Source organism: Pantherophis guttatus, chromosome 3, assembly GCF_059756535.1.
Source record: "Pantherophis guttatus breed Tessera chromosome 3, ASM5975653v1, whole genome shotgun sequence".
NCBI classification, from domain to species: domain Eukaryota; kingdom Metazoa; phylum Chordata; class Lepidosauria; order Squamata; family Colubridae; genus Pantherophis; species Pantherophis guttatus.
Window position 1 is genome coordinate 68173452 of NC_142065.1, and position 15114 is coordinate 68188565.

Genomic DNA, 15114 nt, shown 5'->3' on the forward strand with positions numbered 1-15114 from the left:
TACATTCAATTCCAGCATCTTAGTCAATCCTGTCAGTTTGAGTTTTCCTTTGACATTTGACAAGCAAGGACACAAGTGGGTTTTGTCATGCCTGCCAGAATGTTTCACAGAAGAATCTGGCTAGCCGTTGGTAGAAATATGGATGCAGAATAGAGAAAAGTATCTTAGTCAAGATTATATAGCTCATCCTGCTTAGAATCCATTCCAAAATGACCTGCAGTTTTCTCACTATATTAATCACAATTTTTCCTACCTGATCCACTGTTCCCCCACTAATAAATATATGCTATGGGTTTTTTAAAAAACCCACTCAATTTTAACTCAGTCCAGTAAGTTAATGTTTTCTATATTCAATATATCAATCAGCTGACCAATCTTTAGTTACCTGTCTAGTAGATCACACTGGACCAAATAATCTTTCTTGATTTAAGATCTAGGATCCTCAAATGCACAGAACTCAATGTAAAGTTCTTTTCTCATGCATAAACACAGATAGGGAACAATCCCTTTTTAGTTTTTTCCCAGCCCATGGAAAACAAAAAGCCACAAATGTCCAATGCATCAGGAGGCATTGTTTTGTTATTGGATTGTTGCGAAATTCTCCCAGCCACCATGATGGTTTAGGCCAGCGGTCACCAACTGGTGGTCCATGAGAAAATTTTGGTGGTCCGCAGAAAAATTATTTGCATTTTTTAATATTGCACTAAATCAGGGGTCCTCAAACTATGGCCCCTGGGCCAGATACATGCAATGAACGTTTGTGTTGCTGCAGAGAGTCTCCTCCTTTGGGGTCTTTTTGTGCAGGTTGGAGGGGGGCAGAAATTCTGACTTGGGATCTGCTTCAACCTCCTGGTGGGGGGCTTTGGGGGAAGGCTGGAGGGAAGTGCCGCTGGTGGCAAGGAGCCGGAGGGCCTTATTCCAGTTGGACTGCATCATGGCCTGAGCCTCCAGGCACCGGTACCTGGCCTTGCACTCCTGCAGGTCTTCCCTCTGCTTGGAAAGCCTATGCTTGTAGTTCTGAGTGAGGTGTTTCTGCTGAGCCTCCTTTTTGGTCAGATCCAATTTGAACTGAGCCAGCTGTTTTGCCAACTTTTTCTCATGGTGGCTGCTTAGCTACAACAACTGCTTCCTGTTGGGGCCCTTAGGAGCCCGGGTGGAGAGACGAGGAGTGGCTGGCAGAAGAGGGGTGAATAGAGGCCGGCGAGGTACCCCTCGATGTAAGTGACATCGAGTTGGCCATCGAGTTGGCCATGCCCACCCAGTCACATGACCACCTAGCCACACCCACCCAGCCGGTCATTAGGCAGATCATATTAGTGGTCCGTGGAATTTATAATTATTAATTTAGTGGTCCCTGAGGTCTGAAAGGTTGAGGACCCCTGGTTTAGGCTGTTGTGTGCATTCCAGGAAGAAAACATAAAACTTATATGAATGCTGTTTGCTTCATTTCAGTGTGTTGTTCTGATTAGGTCCAGGTAATTACTGTATTCCAATGCAGTTGTCATACACATTTGTGAACAGGCATAGCAATGCATTATTCCATGTTTCAGAGACACTAAAGAAGCAGTTTGAAGATATTCCCCCCTCTTGTGTCCTTTATAGTGTTTCAGATACGATCTTTGTGTTCAGTGTAACTGGTCTAATGTTTTAATTAGAAATGCTTCCAAGGAAATTTACGGTATGATGTAATAAAACATGTTATAGGGTCTTCCTGCATATTTACCATGCTCTCCATCAATCCACCTTACTATAATTGCATGAACCACTGGATCTCATGTATACTCCAGATGTTGTAAGAGGAGACTTCTAAAATAGATGAGTTGCTGTGGAAAATACTGAGTACTTATTTTATTGTATGGATTGGAAGTGTTATGGTAAATGTTTTTAGCTTTTTAATGTTTTGAAAGATTGCTGTAAAATTACTTTTCTATTTTTATAGGTCAATTGGGGCCACACTGAAGAAGTTGAACTGATTAATGATGGCTCTGGATTAGGGTTTGGAATTGTGGGAAGAAAAACAAGTGGTGTGGTGGTACGGACTATTGTTCCTGGTGGACTAGCAGACAGGGTAAATTTGTTTACAATTCTCTCTCGCTCTCTCTTTGTCTCTCTTTCTCTCTTTCTCTCTCTCTCTCTCTCTCTGTGTGTGTATTTGTACATAGTTAATACTTGGATCTGTAATTTCTTTGAGGGAAAGAGTCTTTTAACAGATAGTAAAGTAGGAAAAGATGTTGACCTGGCCTTATTCTGTTTTATTAGGCTGTGGAAACAGCAGTGGAAAAGCATTTCTCACCCTTGGAGAAGGATGGGAAATGTTGTGCCCACCTCTTTATCACTAATTTGTTACTATGTTAACATCTAAAACCAGTCGCAACAATGCTATCCATTTTGTTATGGCAAAGGAAAGTAATAATCAAATTGTCTCAACTCAGTGTTTCTATTGTTATCTGTATACAGTATCTCTCCATTGCTATATCAGCTGAGATGAAGCCATGTAGAATAAGGAGCAGGAATAGTATCTCCCGCTCCTGTTTGATGACTTATCATTGTTTCTATTCCACTTGGTATTTTACGAAGTATCAAATATAAAACATTTGGCAAGAGCCCCAAATTGCTTAAAATGATGAAAATAAATTTTAATCATTGAAGCCTAATTGATGGAATGTATAAATGTAGATTAAAAGTAGGTTAAATATAACCAATTAAATGTCTCTGCTATCTATGTTCTAATTGACTTCTTACATATGCCTGGGCTCTTAAGTAGAAAGAGAAATATTAAAAATGTGTAGACTTGCAATTTGACGATGCTGTAACAATTAGACTTTTAGTGGAAGAATGACACATACAGTGAAAGCCATAAGTGACTAATATATACAATATATGAAAAATACTGAACTTGTCTATAATCTAAAACATATGCTAAACATGCTAGTAGTTTCTTTAGTAACTTTTAAAGACTATTTTTAATATTTGATATAATTCTTTCAGTGTAGCATCCACTGCAGCATTGCTTTAACATGATGACATTTTATATTGAAGTCATGCTTTATAAAAAGTATTCCATTCCAGTTCATTTTAACTTTGAAAAATGTTCCTTGTTTCTTGAAGGATGGCAGACTTAGAACTGATGATCACATCTTGGAAATTGGGGGTATTAATGTACAAGGGATGAGTAGCGAACAGGTTGCTCAAGTCTTGAGAAACTGTGGAAACCACGTTAAGATGGTAGTTGCACGATCTCCTTTGTCTGAAATATCTGCAATCCCACCAACTCCTGTGGCTGATCCTGTGGGTGAATTAGCTACTATTCAGGACAGAGAATCTGACACAGTAAGTATCTTAATGCTTGCATCAGATTACACCACTGGAAATTTCATGCAGTCTGAAGAAAATCTTCCTAAACTGACCTTAATACTTAGTCGGTCTAATTACTGTTATTATTGTTGAGTTTAACAATTAATCTTTGTTATAGTCACAGACCAGAAAACTGACTAACACACTTTGCTATTGTAGGGCAAACAATACTACTGTAGTTTTACTACATCGCCAAAATCAACGGCTTTCACTTTCAATCCCAAAGGTGCTTTTCAAAAGACACTTTCACTTTCAATATCTTCTTGACTATCTGCCTCATATTTAGCTGAAGCATCCAAGTTATGGAACTCCTGTCTCTGAAAAGGTCACACAGTAATTTATATAATATCAAATTTTAGCTCAGATTTATAGACTTGACAGCTATGTTTTCTAGCTCATCGTGCCTTTTGTTTGTCAGTTTATGTATTTGCACATAAGTTCTCCTGAAGTACATATTGCTAAAGGACCGTGTAAAGAAAAAAAAATCAAATACAATTTTCTCCTGGTAGGAGTGATTAAAATATTTTCATCTGATCAGTTTATAGCAATAGCAATAGCAGTTAGACTTATATACTGCTTCACAGTGCTTTATAGCTCTCCCTAAGCGGTTTACAGAGTCAGCATATTGTCTCCAACAATCCGGGTCCTCATTTTACCCACCTCGGAAGAATGGAAGGCTGAGTCAACCTTCAACCACTCAGAATCGAACTCCTGGACTGAGCAGTGAATTAGCCTGTAGTACTGCATTCTAACCACTGTGCCAGCACGACTCTTATAATTGTAATTGCTATCTAATTTTTCATTCTATTTATCTTTTTTGATATATTTTAATTTTTAACCTGTTTTACCATTTGGAGATATCACAACAATTATAAAATCAGATAGAAAAATAAATCCAGGCAGTGAAAATGAAATTAATTAATATTAAAATTTAGCATTTTTTTTTAAAAGGATAGATTTTTCTTTTTTCTGTTTTAAAAGTGCAAAGGGATAATAATTCAATAATATTCAGAAGTTCAGAAAGTAATGTGTCAAGACATTTGAACACCAGAAATGCTGACATTGTGAAAGCCACACACACCCTCTTGTCTTTGGAACTTTGAACTGAAAAAGGCTTTAATTAGGTAACAAATAGAAAAGTCCTCAGGACAAGATTAAATGCTTAATATAATCTGAAAAAAAATGGTATGGTTTTGTTTCCCAGGAAAATGAAATTCATGAAGTTAAGTTGACTAAAAAAGATGGACAGAGCCTTGGTATAACAATTGTTGGATATTCTGGAGTTTCTGATTCAGGTGAGCTGTATAATATTGATTGCTAAAGGGAGAGACTAAATCAGATAATTCGTTGAACATATATTTAAGATAGAGAACAATATTGTCAGAGAATGGGAGAAAGAGAAATGCTTCTTTGCTTTTTCTCTCTTAAGTATTTATTTAGCCCCAGATATTTTAAGTAACGCAGAAAGATTAGATAAAGGTAAAGGTTTCCCATGTCCAGTTGTGTCCAATTCTCTGGGGGAGGTTCTCATTCTCTGTTTCTTAGCCAAGGGAGCAGCGTTGTCCAAAGGCACTTCCGTGGTCATCTGGCCAGCATGACTGTGTCTCCATCAAAATGGTAGTATAACTTTTCAGTTTTGTTTTCTTATTTTTACCAGTCATCAAATGTTTGCCTTCTACGGGGTTAAAAAAAAAGCTAAGACATATTGTACTGAAGCCTAAATGAAAACATGGACATTTTTGAAAAAGCTGAAATCAACTATGAAAATGCTAATGTGTATCAAGAAACATGGAAGTTTCAGAAATTCAAAACAACAACAACAACAACAATCAAGAAATCTTCCAAAAATAGGAACAGTTAGGGAAAAATAAGTGTAAAACATCAGGATAAACATATGATTTATATTATATATAGAGTAATTCTGGGAGTTGAAGTTCACAGTTTTTAAAGGGACCATAGTTGCCTCTTTCTCTGCTCTAGAATGTGTGTGAAATGATAATCGGTGTATGCTAATTCTGTCTGTACTTTCTCCCTCCATCTCATTCTCCTCCTTTAAGGGGAAGCTTCAGGGATTTTCATAAAAAACGTAATACCTGACAGTGCTGCAGATCACAATGGTCAGATAAAAGTCAACGACAAAATCATTGCAGTAAGTTGAAACTTGCATTCATAGGAAGGGGCTCTCTTGTTTTCCTTGCTATATTTTCTTTTGGGAGAGAAGGAAATCAATCAGAATAAATGAACTTTAACCTAGGATAACAGAACAGTGTGTTAGAACAATCTGTGCTGTACCAAGTCCTATGCTCATCTAAACCAGCTTTCTGGGTTCTCAGCTGGATATTTTGGGAAGGTGACAAGTCTGGAATGAGAGGACTACAGTTTCCTTCCACTATTGCAAGTACTATTATTTCAGACGTGCTATCTATAATTTAGAATGTGCTAAACATTCATCACTATTAAAGGCCATTGATAGTCTGAACCGCCATGATTATGCCTGGCCATCTTTTAAAATGATCCAAATATGCTGCTATTACCATAATTGCTGGCAGCAAATGACATAACTTAATCAATGGCCCAGGGCCCTGTTATTTAAAGAACTGCTTCTCATCCATAGTGCCTGCCCGGCCGATCTAATCTGACAGAGTTGGTGTGCTCCAAGTTCCTTCAATTAAGCAATGACATTTCTCAGGACTCCGGAAGCATGCCTTCTCTGTAGGCTTGCTCTCTGGGATGAGATTTCCCCCAAGATCTGAACCTTCCCTGTCCTGCTAGTGTTTCAAAGGAGTTTGAAAACCTGGCTGTTCACCCAGGCCTTTGGCAAGGACGACCTCCTTTTAACTTGATTTGTTTTCCTTTGTTTCCATCTGATTTTGTCCTGCTGCCATCTTTACCCTGTTTTTTGTTGTTTCTTGATTTTAGTGTTTAAAACAATCTGTGAACCTCCTAGAGTCCCTGGGAGTTGAGAAACATATACATTCGATACATTATTACTATTACTTATATATACATGAGTATATAAGGATGAGTATGTATGTACAGTAGTGGCCAAAATTGTGGAAACCTTTTGGGAAAAGTGTATTTTCTAAAACTAGCTAATAACACCACTTTTTTTTTTGGAATAGTACCATAAAATTATATATCAATGGAAAGATAATTTAATCAAGAATGTAATGTAATACCTTTTATGAAGGATTTGCTATTAGAATAGGAGTTACAGTATAAAGAAGAAAAGTGAAACACGGAGAAAAACGAGATTTACAAAAATTATCATGTCAGTTAATACTTCGTTGGGTAATCTTTAGCATGAATTACGGCCTTACAACATCTTCCCATGGAGTGAACCAAGTCTTTTAGTTCTGCACCTGTTATAATGTGAAATCAAGCTTGAATGATTGCTTCTATTAACAGGGTTTTATTGCTGGGTTGCTTCTGACTAACAAATTTCTTTAGTTGGCTCCATAGATTTTCAATTGAGTTAAGGTCTGGGCTATTCCCAGGTCATGCCAGCAGTGGAATATGATTATCTTGAAACTTCAAAAAAAGTGGTGTTGTTAGCCACCAAATCTCAAAAATACACTTTTCCCAAAAGATTTCCACAATTTTGGCCACTACTGTATGTATGTATGTATGTATGTATGTATGTATGTATGTATGTTTGTATGTATGTATGTATGTATGTATGTATGTATATAAGGATGAGTACATATCTCTATATCTTCACCCCACATTGAGTTTCAGTGGACTATCTTATGAGGGAAGGAGACAAGTTTTTTTCTCTCTACATTATTTATTTTATTTTATTTATTAAATGTTTATGCCACCTATCTCCCCTATAAGGTGACCCTGCAAGTTAATGATGACTTTATATAAAGTACAAAAGTTGAGAAACATTGTTATCCTTCCCCCCTCCCCCCCAGTCCTTGGGGGGGGGTCATATCAGAGATTGCAAGATTTTGTCTCGTTTTGTATTTTTGTTTTAAACACATTCAACACATCTGCTTGCCACCTTCCCTACCCTTGAAAATGGCCTATTCTTGGTTCCACTTAAGGACTGAATAGATGAGTTTGCATGTGTGAATCTGTTTTGCTTCATGTTTTGCCTTTGTGCAATAATTAGCCAGTGAAAGTGGTTATCTCATTCAAGCAACCTGCTTTTGTGCTATGGATGATCATTTTCAAAAGAATTGTGTATGTATCCTTTAGGTTAACAGAATTAATATTCAGAATTATACCAACCAAGAAGTTGTGGAAGCTTTACGCAAGACAGGACCAGTTGTTCATCTGACATTGCTTCGAAAGAAACCACATGCGGAAAGAGAGTTGGATAGAGGTAAAGTTCTTCCCTCTGTCTACATTCTTTTCTAGTTAAGATAAAGTGCTCAGGATTGTTTTTAATGAGCACCTTGATATTTTGAAGTAATTTCTACTATTCCACTTATTTACAAGGCTGGTTAAGCCAGCAGAACAGGTTAGTCCTGGCCTTTTCTGAAACAAATATATCCTGTAGGGAGATTGCAGCTTTCACAGATTGTGAGCAAAATAATACAACCAGTTGAATTATAAGAATCAGTTAACCTGGTTCCTTTGGATACTTGTTTGTTCCAAAAGATTCAACAATTTACATAACTAATTAAATGATTTTTTTAAATCCTTAAAGGCTTACTGGCCAAGGCAAGAAATGTGCTAGGAAGGAAGGTCACATTTTCATTCTTACCCCCATTTTATTTTTACAGGTGTTGCTATGCGCATGTTCCCAAATAGGTGGCAATAATTGCAACCAAAGGATAATATTTGCTATGTTTGAGGTGCGAAATGTGAAACTAAAAAAACAGATGACTGAACTTTATTCTAGAGCTCTACAGGATTTATCCTCTACTGGCTTGTAAAGCAAACCATAGTACATATATTTTGTTGCGTTGTTTCTGTTCCACTTTCAGTTACATTTTCTAACCAACACTACTTGGTTTGTTTTTAAGACCTTATTTGTTTTGTAAAATTCTATTGTGCTTAATTTGTTTTTTTCGATCATTATTATAAGCTGGGAAAGGCAGATTAAATGATTATGGAACATTTTTAGTAACTTGAGAATAGAGATATTCTCCTTTAGATCTGACACTCTGGATGAAATCCATACAGCACTGATCAGAATTCTGTTCTTTCAATGAATGTTCTCAGACCTTCAATCCTCCCACAAAAGATTTAAGCACATGGCAGGTGGAAGGGAAGTCATTTAGAAAGCTAGAAGAGTTCAGTGATCGTTCAGTTTTTTAAATATTCCTTTTACATTTCGAAGAGGTTTTGGGGATAGTGGAAATGGAGAAGCATATAACTTTACTAGTTTGAATATCAGCTGAGGACTTGAAATTTGATAATAGTACGCTTAGAATAATGTGGAAAGTTGAATGTCCTATCAATTCAGACATATTTTAGAATTTTTAAAAAAAGGAACAGTTCAAAGTTTTTGCCTGATTACAGAAGTGATGGGAAGCTTTGGGAACTTTTCCAGGGCATTCACACATGTTCAACTTGACTGGTGTGGAATCCGATAGTGAAAATGAGGAACCTCAAGAGCAAAAAGATAACACTGAAAATGAAAGGAAGCAGAAGCAACATGCAATTGGTAAGTCAAGCATTCTATTGGAAAACAACCTTTTTGGTACTTTATTGCTTCAAAATTATTATTGCGTAAATAACAACTAAGGATTACTCAACTAAGGATTGGAGTATATGAAATAAAATCCAGTACAGTACAGATTAAGATCTTGGATTAGGACTAGGGAGTTCTGAATGTCTTTAGACACAGAAGCTCATTTGGTGAGTTTTGGCCAGAAGTAGTTCATTAGGTAGCAATGAGAGAAAATTACAGGAGGAAATGTTGCCTTGAGCATTTGAAAGAAAGGGAGGATAGAATTCTAACAAATATATAAAATGCAACAATATAAATAAAGTCCACCCACTCTTCAATAAATAAAGCAAACAACGTATCAAAGTTCTCACAGCCAATACCTCCCATGGTCATGTGACTGCATTTTGGGTGCTTGGCAATCAGCCTGCAATTATTGTCATTTGTAGTGTCCCCTGGTCATGTGACTACGAATTATGACATTTTGCCCAAACTATATCTTTGGTTTCTGGCAAAAAAATTGCCCGCAGCAAACAATGAGTTGGCTTAATGGCAGCTGTCATTACTTACCTCCTAATTGCCAGGTTTGTTTATGGTTAGAAGTCTAGGACTATCTATATGTATGGTTTGCCCTTAGATAGAGAGTGGCAGTGATCTATAGTCATGCAGAATAATTCCTCATAAATACAGGCTAAACTACCCAAAGCTTGTTCTACATTTTTCAAAAACTAAAAGTCAGATGCTAAAGTCAACCATGTTTCTGTTCATAGTGAAATACATAGTTCTTTAGAAGGGCAGGAAGAAGAAAGCTAAACTAGATGGATTCTATATTATAGAAATTATATTAACAAAGCTTTTCTGCTTAGCTAGTTTAATGCCAAGTAAATGTTTCACTGAAGCACATTATGTTATAATTTTAGAAATCTGTTCCTTCTTATTTGATGCTGCAAGTTGTAATGACTTGGAATAATATCAAATTTTATTGTATTTGGGCATTTATACTCAAATGAGAATGGGACAAGAGCAAATTAAGTAGCTTGTGGCATGCAATTCTATAGCAGAAAGAACAATTTTTTTCTTTTTTACAAAAAAGTACAAACCTAATTAGAATAAAGGAATTATAAAATGTATTTTCAGTGATAAATACATTGATATATCTTTGCTGTTTAAAAACTAATAAGTCATTTTTTTAAAGCACAGATGATTCTAAAATATTGTTTGTAAAAGTTCATCCTGGAGCAGAATTTAATATCCAGATTAAATTCCAAAAATAGACAGTGGTATTGGAAATGTTGACAGACTCTTAAGTATAATACCAGTAAGGAAAACACTGCTACTTTAATGCCCATTCAAACTATGAAAACATTTTTCAAACATAATGTACAAATCGTGTTTTACAAAATGTGTTATTACTTCACTTGCTGTATTAAACTTTAATATTTCTATTTTATTATGCTAATATTGTGAGCTAAAAACAATATGTTTAAAGTGGGGAATAATTCATAAGATATATTTAATCATGATCTTGATGATATGTATCTTTGTAAAAACAGCCAAAGTGTGTGACGGTTTTTAATAGGGAAGATCCATTCAACATGTTAATATACATTTTCAGGCACGAATGGTGCTGTTTCAGAGAGATTCCTTTTATTTATGTTTTATATTTGCCAATATGAAGACAAATAACAATATTCTAAAAGTTATTCAGAAATAAGCAAAGGCATGCAAAACATATCAAGATGAGACATTTCGAACCTAATATACATCACTGTTGTCAACAAAAGGTATTCCTGTGTTCAAAAGAATTTGTTTTTAATAAAAAATTAATCCCGTGTAAGTTTCTAAATATATGCCAGTAGAATTAATAATTTTCGTGGTTCTAGTATGTTCTTGTGGTGTCATAAACATTCAATTCAATATTTGTAGTTATTTGGAATGATTGACAGGTGTGATTTTTAGTATTTTTAGTTCCCCCAAGCAGCATACAGTGCAGTTTTATTTAACAGGTCATTTTATACACTTAACATTTTTAAAAAAATGTAACAAAATGATACATAAGAGTTAAGGACATTTTTTCCTTAGAAAAACAGATGATGTGATCTGTACAGTGATTTATTAATGTGGAATTATACTGCTATGAAACATTACCTGATTTCTCCAAAGTTTAACAAAAAAGACTGTATAAACATACTGCCCTGTTGTAAGCTATCCTCCAGTTGGTTCTGCTTTTAGAGGAAGATATTTGCTTGCATGTTGGAAGTTCTGACTTCTGCAAGTTACATATTACTTAATTGAGGAGCTTATTATAAGGATATAAAGGAAGGAAGGAAGAAGGCATTGATGCAGATAGGAGACTAAACTGTTCTTAAGGTGAATTTTTATATATATTTCTATAGTAGGGCAATTAGTTTAGAATGCTTTGTGTTTTGCCAAAATGTAAATAAAAAATGTGCAGTCCTAACAACTGCCTTATAATAATAATAATTGCATTTTAGGGAACATCTCGGACTTATCAGAAAATAAGCCAACATCCAAATGGGAAACACTGCTGGGACCTGATTATGAAGTTATGGTATGTTATCCATATTAAATTACTGGGAATGTAATTTCTTGAAATCTCATTTCAAGAAATGAGACCTTAAATGAGAATATTTACTTTTTGAGCAGAGGGTTAAACTCTTAACAGTAGTTAAAACCTCAATAACTTTAAGAGGTATGGACTTCAGCTCCTAGAATTCCCTAGCCAGCATGGCTGAGAGATTTTGAGAGTTGAAGTCCATCCTCTTAAAATTGCTGAGGTTGAGAAATACTGGTTTAGTACATAGGAAATAATTTAAATAAACTGAATTATAGAAATGTGACCATTAATCCACATTGAGTCTAATCAATAATTAAATCTGTTTCTGTAGACTCGATTGGGGTTTACTTCTCTCAGGCCAACTTTTAGATGATTTAAAGCTATGCAAAGCTTTTCGTCTTTTGCCTAACAAGCAACATGACTATATTTCTAATGCTTCAATCTCTCACTTGTTCCAGTAATGTATCTGCAATATATTTTAGTCAATTTCTTTTGAGTTTTCAAGTAGCTCTTTGTTATACCCATGAAGCTTTTCTGTTTTTATTTGATTTTTAGGTTGTCACAATAGATACACCAATTGCAGATGATGCTGAACTACAAAAATATTCAAAGGTATTGACTCTTTTTTTCCTTTTAACATTCTGTGACATGTTAGTAATGGAAATAGAAATGGATGTGAATCATGTGATATAAATATTTTTGACACTTTGCATATCTTACTATTTTTGTGCTGCTGTTTTGCGGGCATGAAGTTATTCAAGACACTATTTAATTTTTGTAAATATATTTTACAGCTTTGCTTATTAAAATGCTTTGTAGATCTTCCCTGGGATATCCATTGTTTAGGATTGGCACTGAAATGAAATGTAGTTAATATACCATTTTAAGAGGTACCATTTTATCTTCTGTAAATCAAACCTTGATTGGAAACAACATTAACTTGCAGTGCTGCTCTATGCAGTAATAATTCTGAATTCCAGAAAAAAATCGAGTCTTTACAGTATCTGCATGCTAATGCATGTATCCAGGTCAGTTTGGCTCTTTCAACCAGCAGAAATACATTATTGAAATTGAAATTCTTTTTTAAAAAATACCTAACAAGTTGGACTCAGAAACCAGGATTCATTACTCATTTATCCCTTCATTTATGTACTAATTTATGTACTTATTTTATTAATTCAAGCTTTATTTAAACAATATTCTATACTTTTTTCCCTGGTTTGTTTAAGTTTGGCAGACAGAGGATGGTAAGAAGTAATTAACAAATATAACATTTTTATTCTGCTGAGAACAATTTTTAATCTGTATGGTCTTTATCCATTTCTCTGTTGGTTAAATATGTCTCATAAAACATTCATAATCCCATTTTCATTGGTTTGTCATAAAACAGCTTATATTTCCCCAGAAGTGATCCAGATTCCCCAGATTCTAGTGATCATGTCCCCAGATTCTAGTGATCATCTAGTGATCATGAATTCCCCAGATTCTAGTGATCATGTCATATCCAAGTCATCCATGTGTCTCTATTATTTTTATAAGTGTGACTATCTGGGGATCTAAGGGCTGTTGGCTAAACTAGCAAGCAAAAGAAAAACAAGCAGAAAAGAAAAACGGTAATAATTAAAAAAAAAGTAACAGCAAAGGCAAAAACAGACATTGGCACTTCTGTGACTACAGAAAACTGCAGGGATGCATTAGTAGGAATTGAGATGGACTTGAGGGCATCATTATCCTTTTATCAAGGAGTATTAAAATAAAAATAAATCAAATTCAATTCATTACTAAATTAAAATATTCAGATGGTTCAAACTTTACAGAACTACAGAATCTAATTCACCTTTTTTTTAAATGTTCTTCTCTAACTATTTTTGTGATTCATTTTTAATAGCTGCTGCCTATTCACACATTAAGGCTTGGAGTTGAACTGGATACTTTTGAAGGACATCATTACATCTCTTCCATTGCTACAGATGGCCCAATTGCTAAACTTGGCTTAGTGCAACTGGAGGACGAACTTTTAGAGGTACCATTTTAAAGTAGCATGTATATTTTTAAATAATCAACACTGTATCATGGAGTGTATGCTTGAAGTGCATTAAAATGCCTTTTAGGATATCAAGATTTGCTAGAGAAATTAAATCTTCCAAAGTCCTTAGCATCTGCAAGTACAATGTGTCTTTCCATTGGAAGTTTCCATCTCTGTATAGGAGATATTTTTATGAGTATACAAAATATTGGATGGAATATTTCTTCCTGTTACTCATTCCAAATCTTCAATTACATCCAGAGCTTGTGATTTCAATTTCATTCCCCAATTGCTTTCCTTAATGTAACACTGAGTTTTTGGCTTAAAATGTTTCCAGGGTTAGCCTATAACAATTATCTGAAATAGAAACCCTAATAGGTATCTGACTGACTGGCTGGCTCTCATTTTCCTGTGTGCAAATGGTGTATGTGTATACATTTAATTCTAATTTAGTATCATTTGGCATTAGCTGGACTGCCATTCTATGTCCCTAGAAGAAAATTATCAAGGGATTATAAAATAGCTGAGATCTCTTCCTTTTGAGCATGCTGAAATAGATTCAAACTTAGATGTCCCTTCTCAAATGGCCTGGAATTTTGTGTGGTTATTGCCTTACTTACAGTCTGATCTCTACAGAAGCAAAGAATATATAGATTGGAAGAACAATTTGAAAAGACTTTCCACTCCCAAATACAGTATACCTTGAAACCTACAGAAATATAATTTTCCTTTCATTGAAGTCAATGGGAGAGAAATATTTTAAAAATATGAAATTCTTCCCTCCAGTTCACAATGGGGATTTAGCATAGCTTTGTTATTATAACATAACATAAGATTTGCTATTCAAATCCATCCCCAACATACGTCCTTCTGCAGACCTGCTGTGAAAGTCCTGAAAGGTTTCTATAGTAACTATTCACTTAATTATGATAGTAATCAATCTAGCATTCCATTTGTCCAAGTCACCGACAGACTTACATTACACAGCCCTTCTCTTGATATCATAATGTTAATGTGAGCAACAATAAGATTAGTAAAAAAATTACATTAGAATTCTGGGTAGATTAGTTTTATTCTACCAAAAGGATAATAGGTTCTCATATTTTAGCTCTTGTGACTAGGACCTAAATAAAACCATATCACAGAAGAAGAGTCAGGATACACTTCGTATGTCCAAAGAGAGAAACATATTTCTTTTTTATGAAACTTTACTGAAGTGAGTCCAATCCAATGGACCTGTTGGAATAGACCTGTTTTTCAACCTGTTTTTCAACCTCACTCATGATTTCAATGAACAAAAAGAAATTGTTAGATTAGTCTGGAGGCCTGGTACCAAATCCTCACAACCAATTCTACTTCTCAAAATACTTATGCAAAATAAATGTTGTTCTGCAACATGTAGTTGTCTGAATGCTTTTCTGCAATATATCATGTTATATGGAATAGTTCCAAAATGTGACAGAATTTACAAGCATGTTTTACACGTTTCTGAAAACTGAGGCTATTAACTACTGATGAGTAGTGCTTACAAAA

The 15114-nt window shown here is 35.0% G+C and overlaps 1 protein-coding gene across 5 annotated transcripts in view; it reads left to right on the plus strand.

Annotated features, from left to right (window-relative positions):
* The window catches only part of PATJ (PATJ crumbs cell polarity complex component), a 149221-nt gene that overhangs the window by 13516 nt on the left and 120591 nt on the right, over nt 1–15114 (plus strand). For all 5 annotated transcript variants that reach the window (XM_087889789.1, XM_034415224.3, XM_034415226.3 and 2 more), the window contains 9 exons: nt 1940–2068; nt 3109–3330; nt 4559–4649; nt 5412–5503; nt 7558–7684; nt 8861–8974; nt 11473–11549; nt 12111–12167; nt 13444–13578. In XM_087889789.1, the coding sequence (XP_087745915.1) occupies nt 1940–2068; nt 3109–3330; nt 4559–4649; nt 5412–5503; nt 7558–7684; nt 8861–8974; nt 11473–11549; nt 12111–12167; nt 13444–13578 (1044 nt within the window). The remainder of the gene's footprint in view (nt 1–1939; nt 2069–3108; nt 3331–4558; nt 4650–5411; nt 5504–7557; nt 7685–8860; nt 8975–11472; nt 11550–12110; nt 12168–13443; nt 13579–15114) is intronic.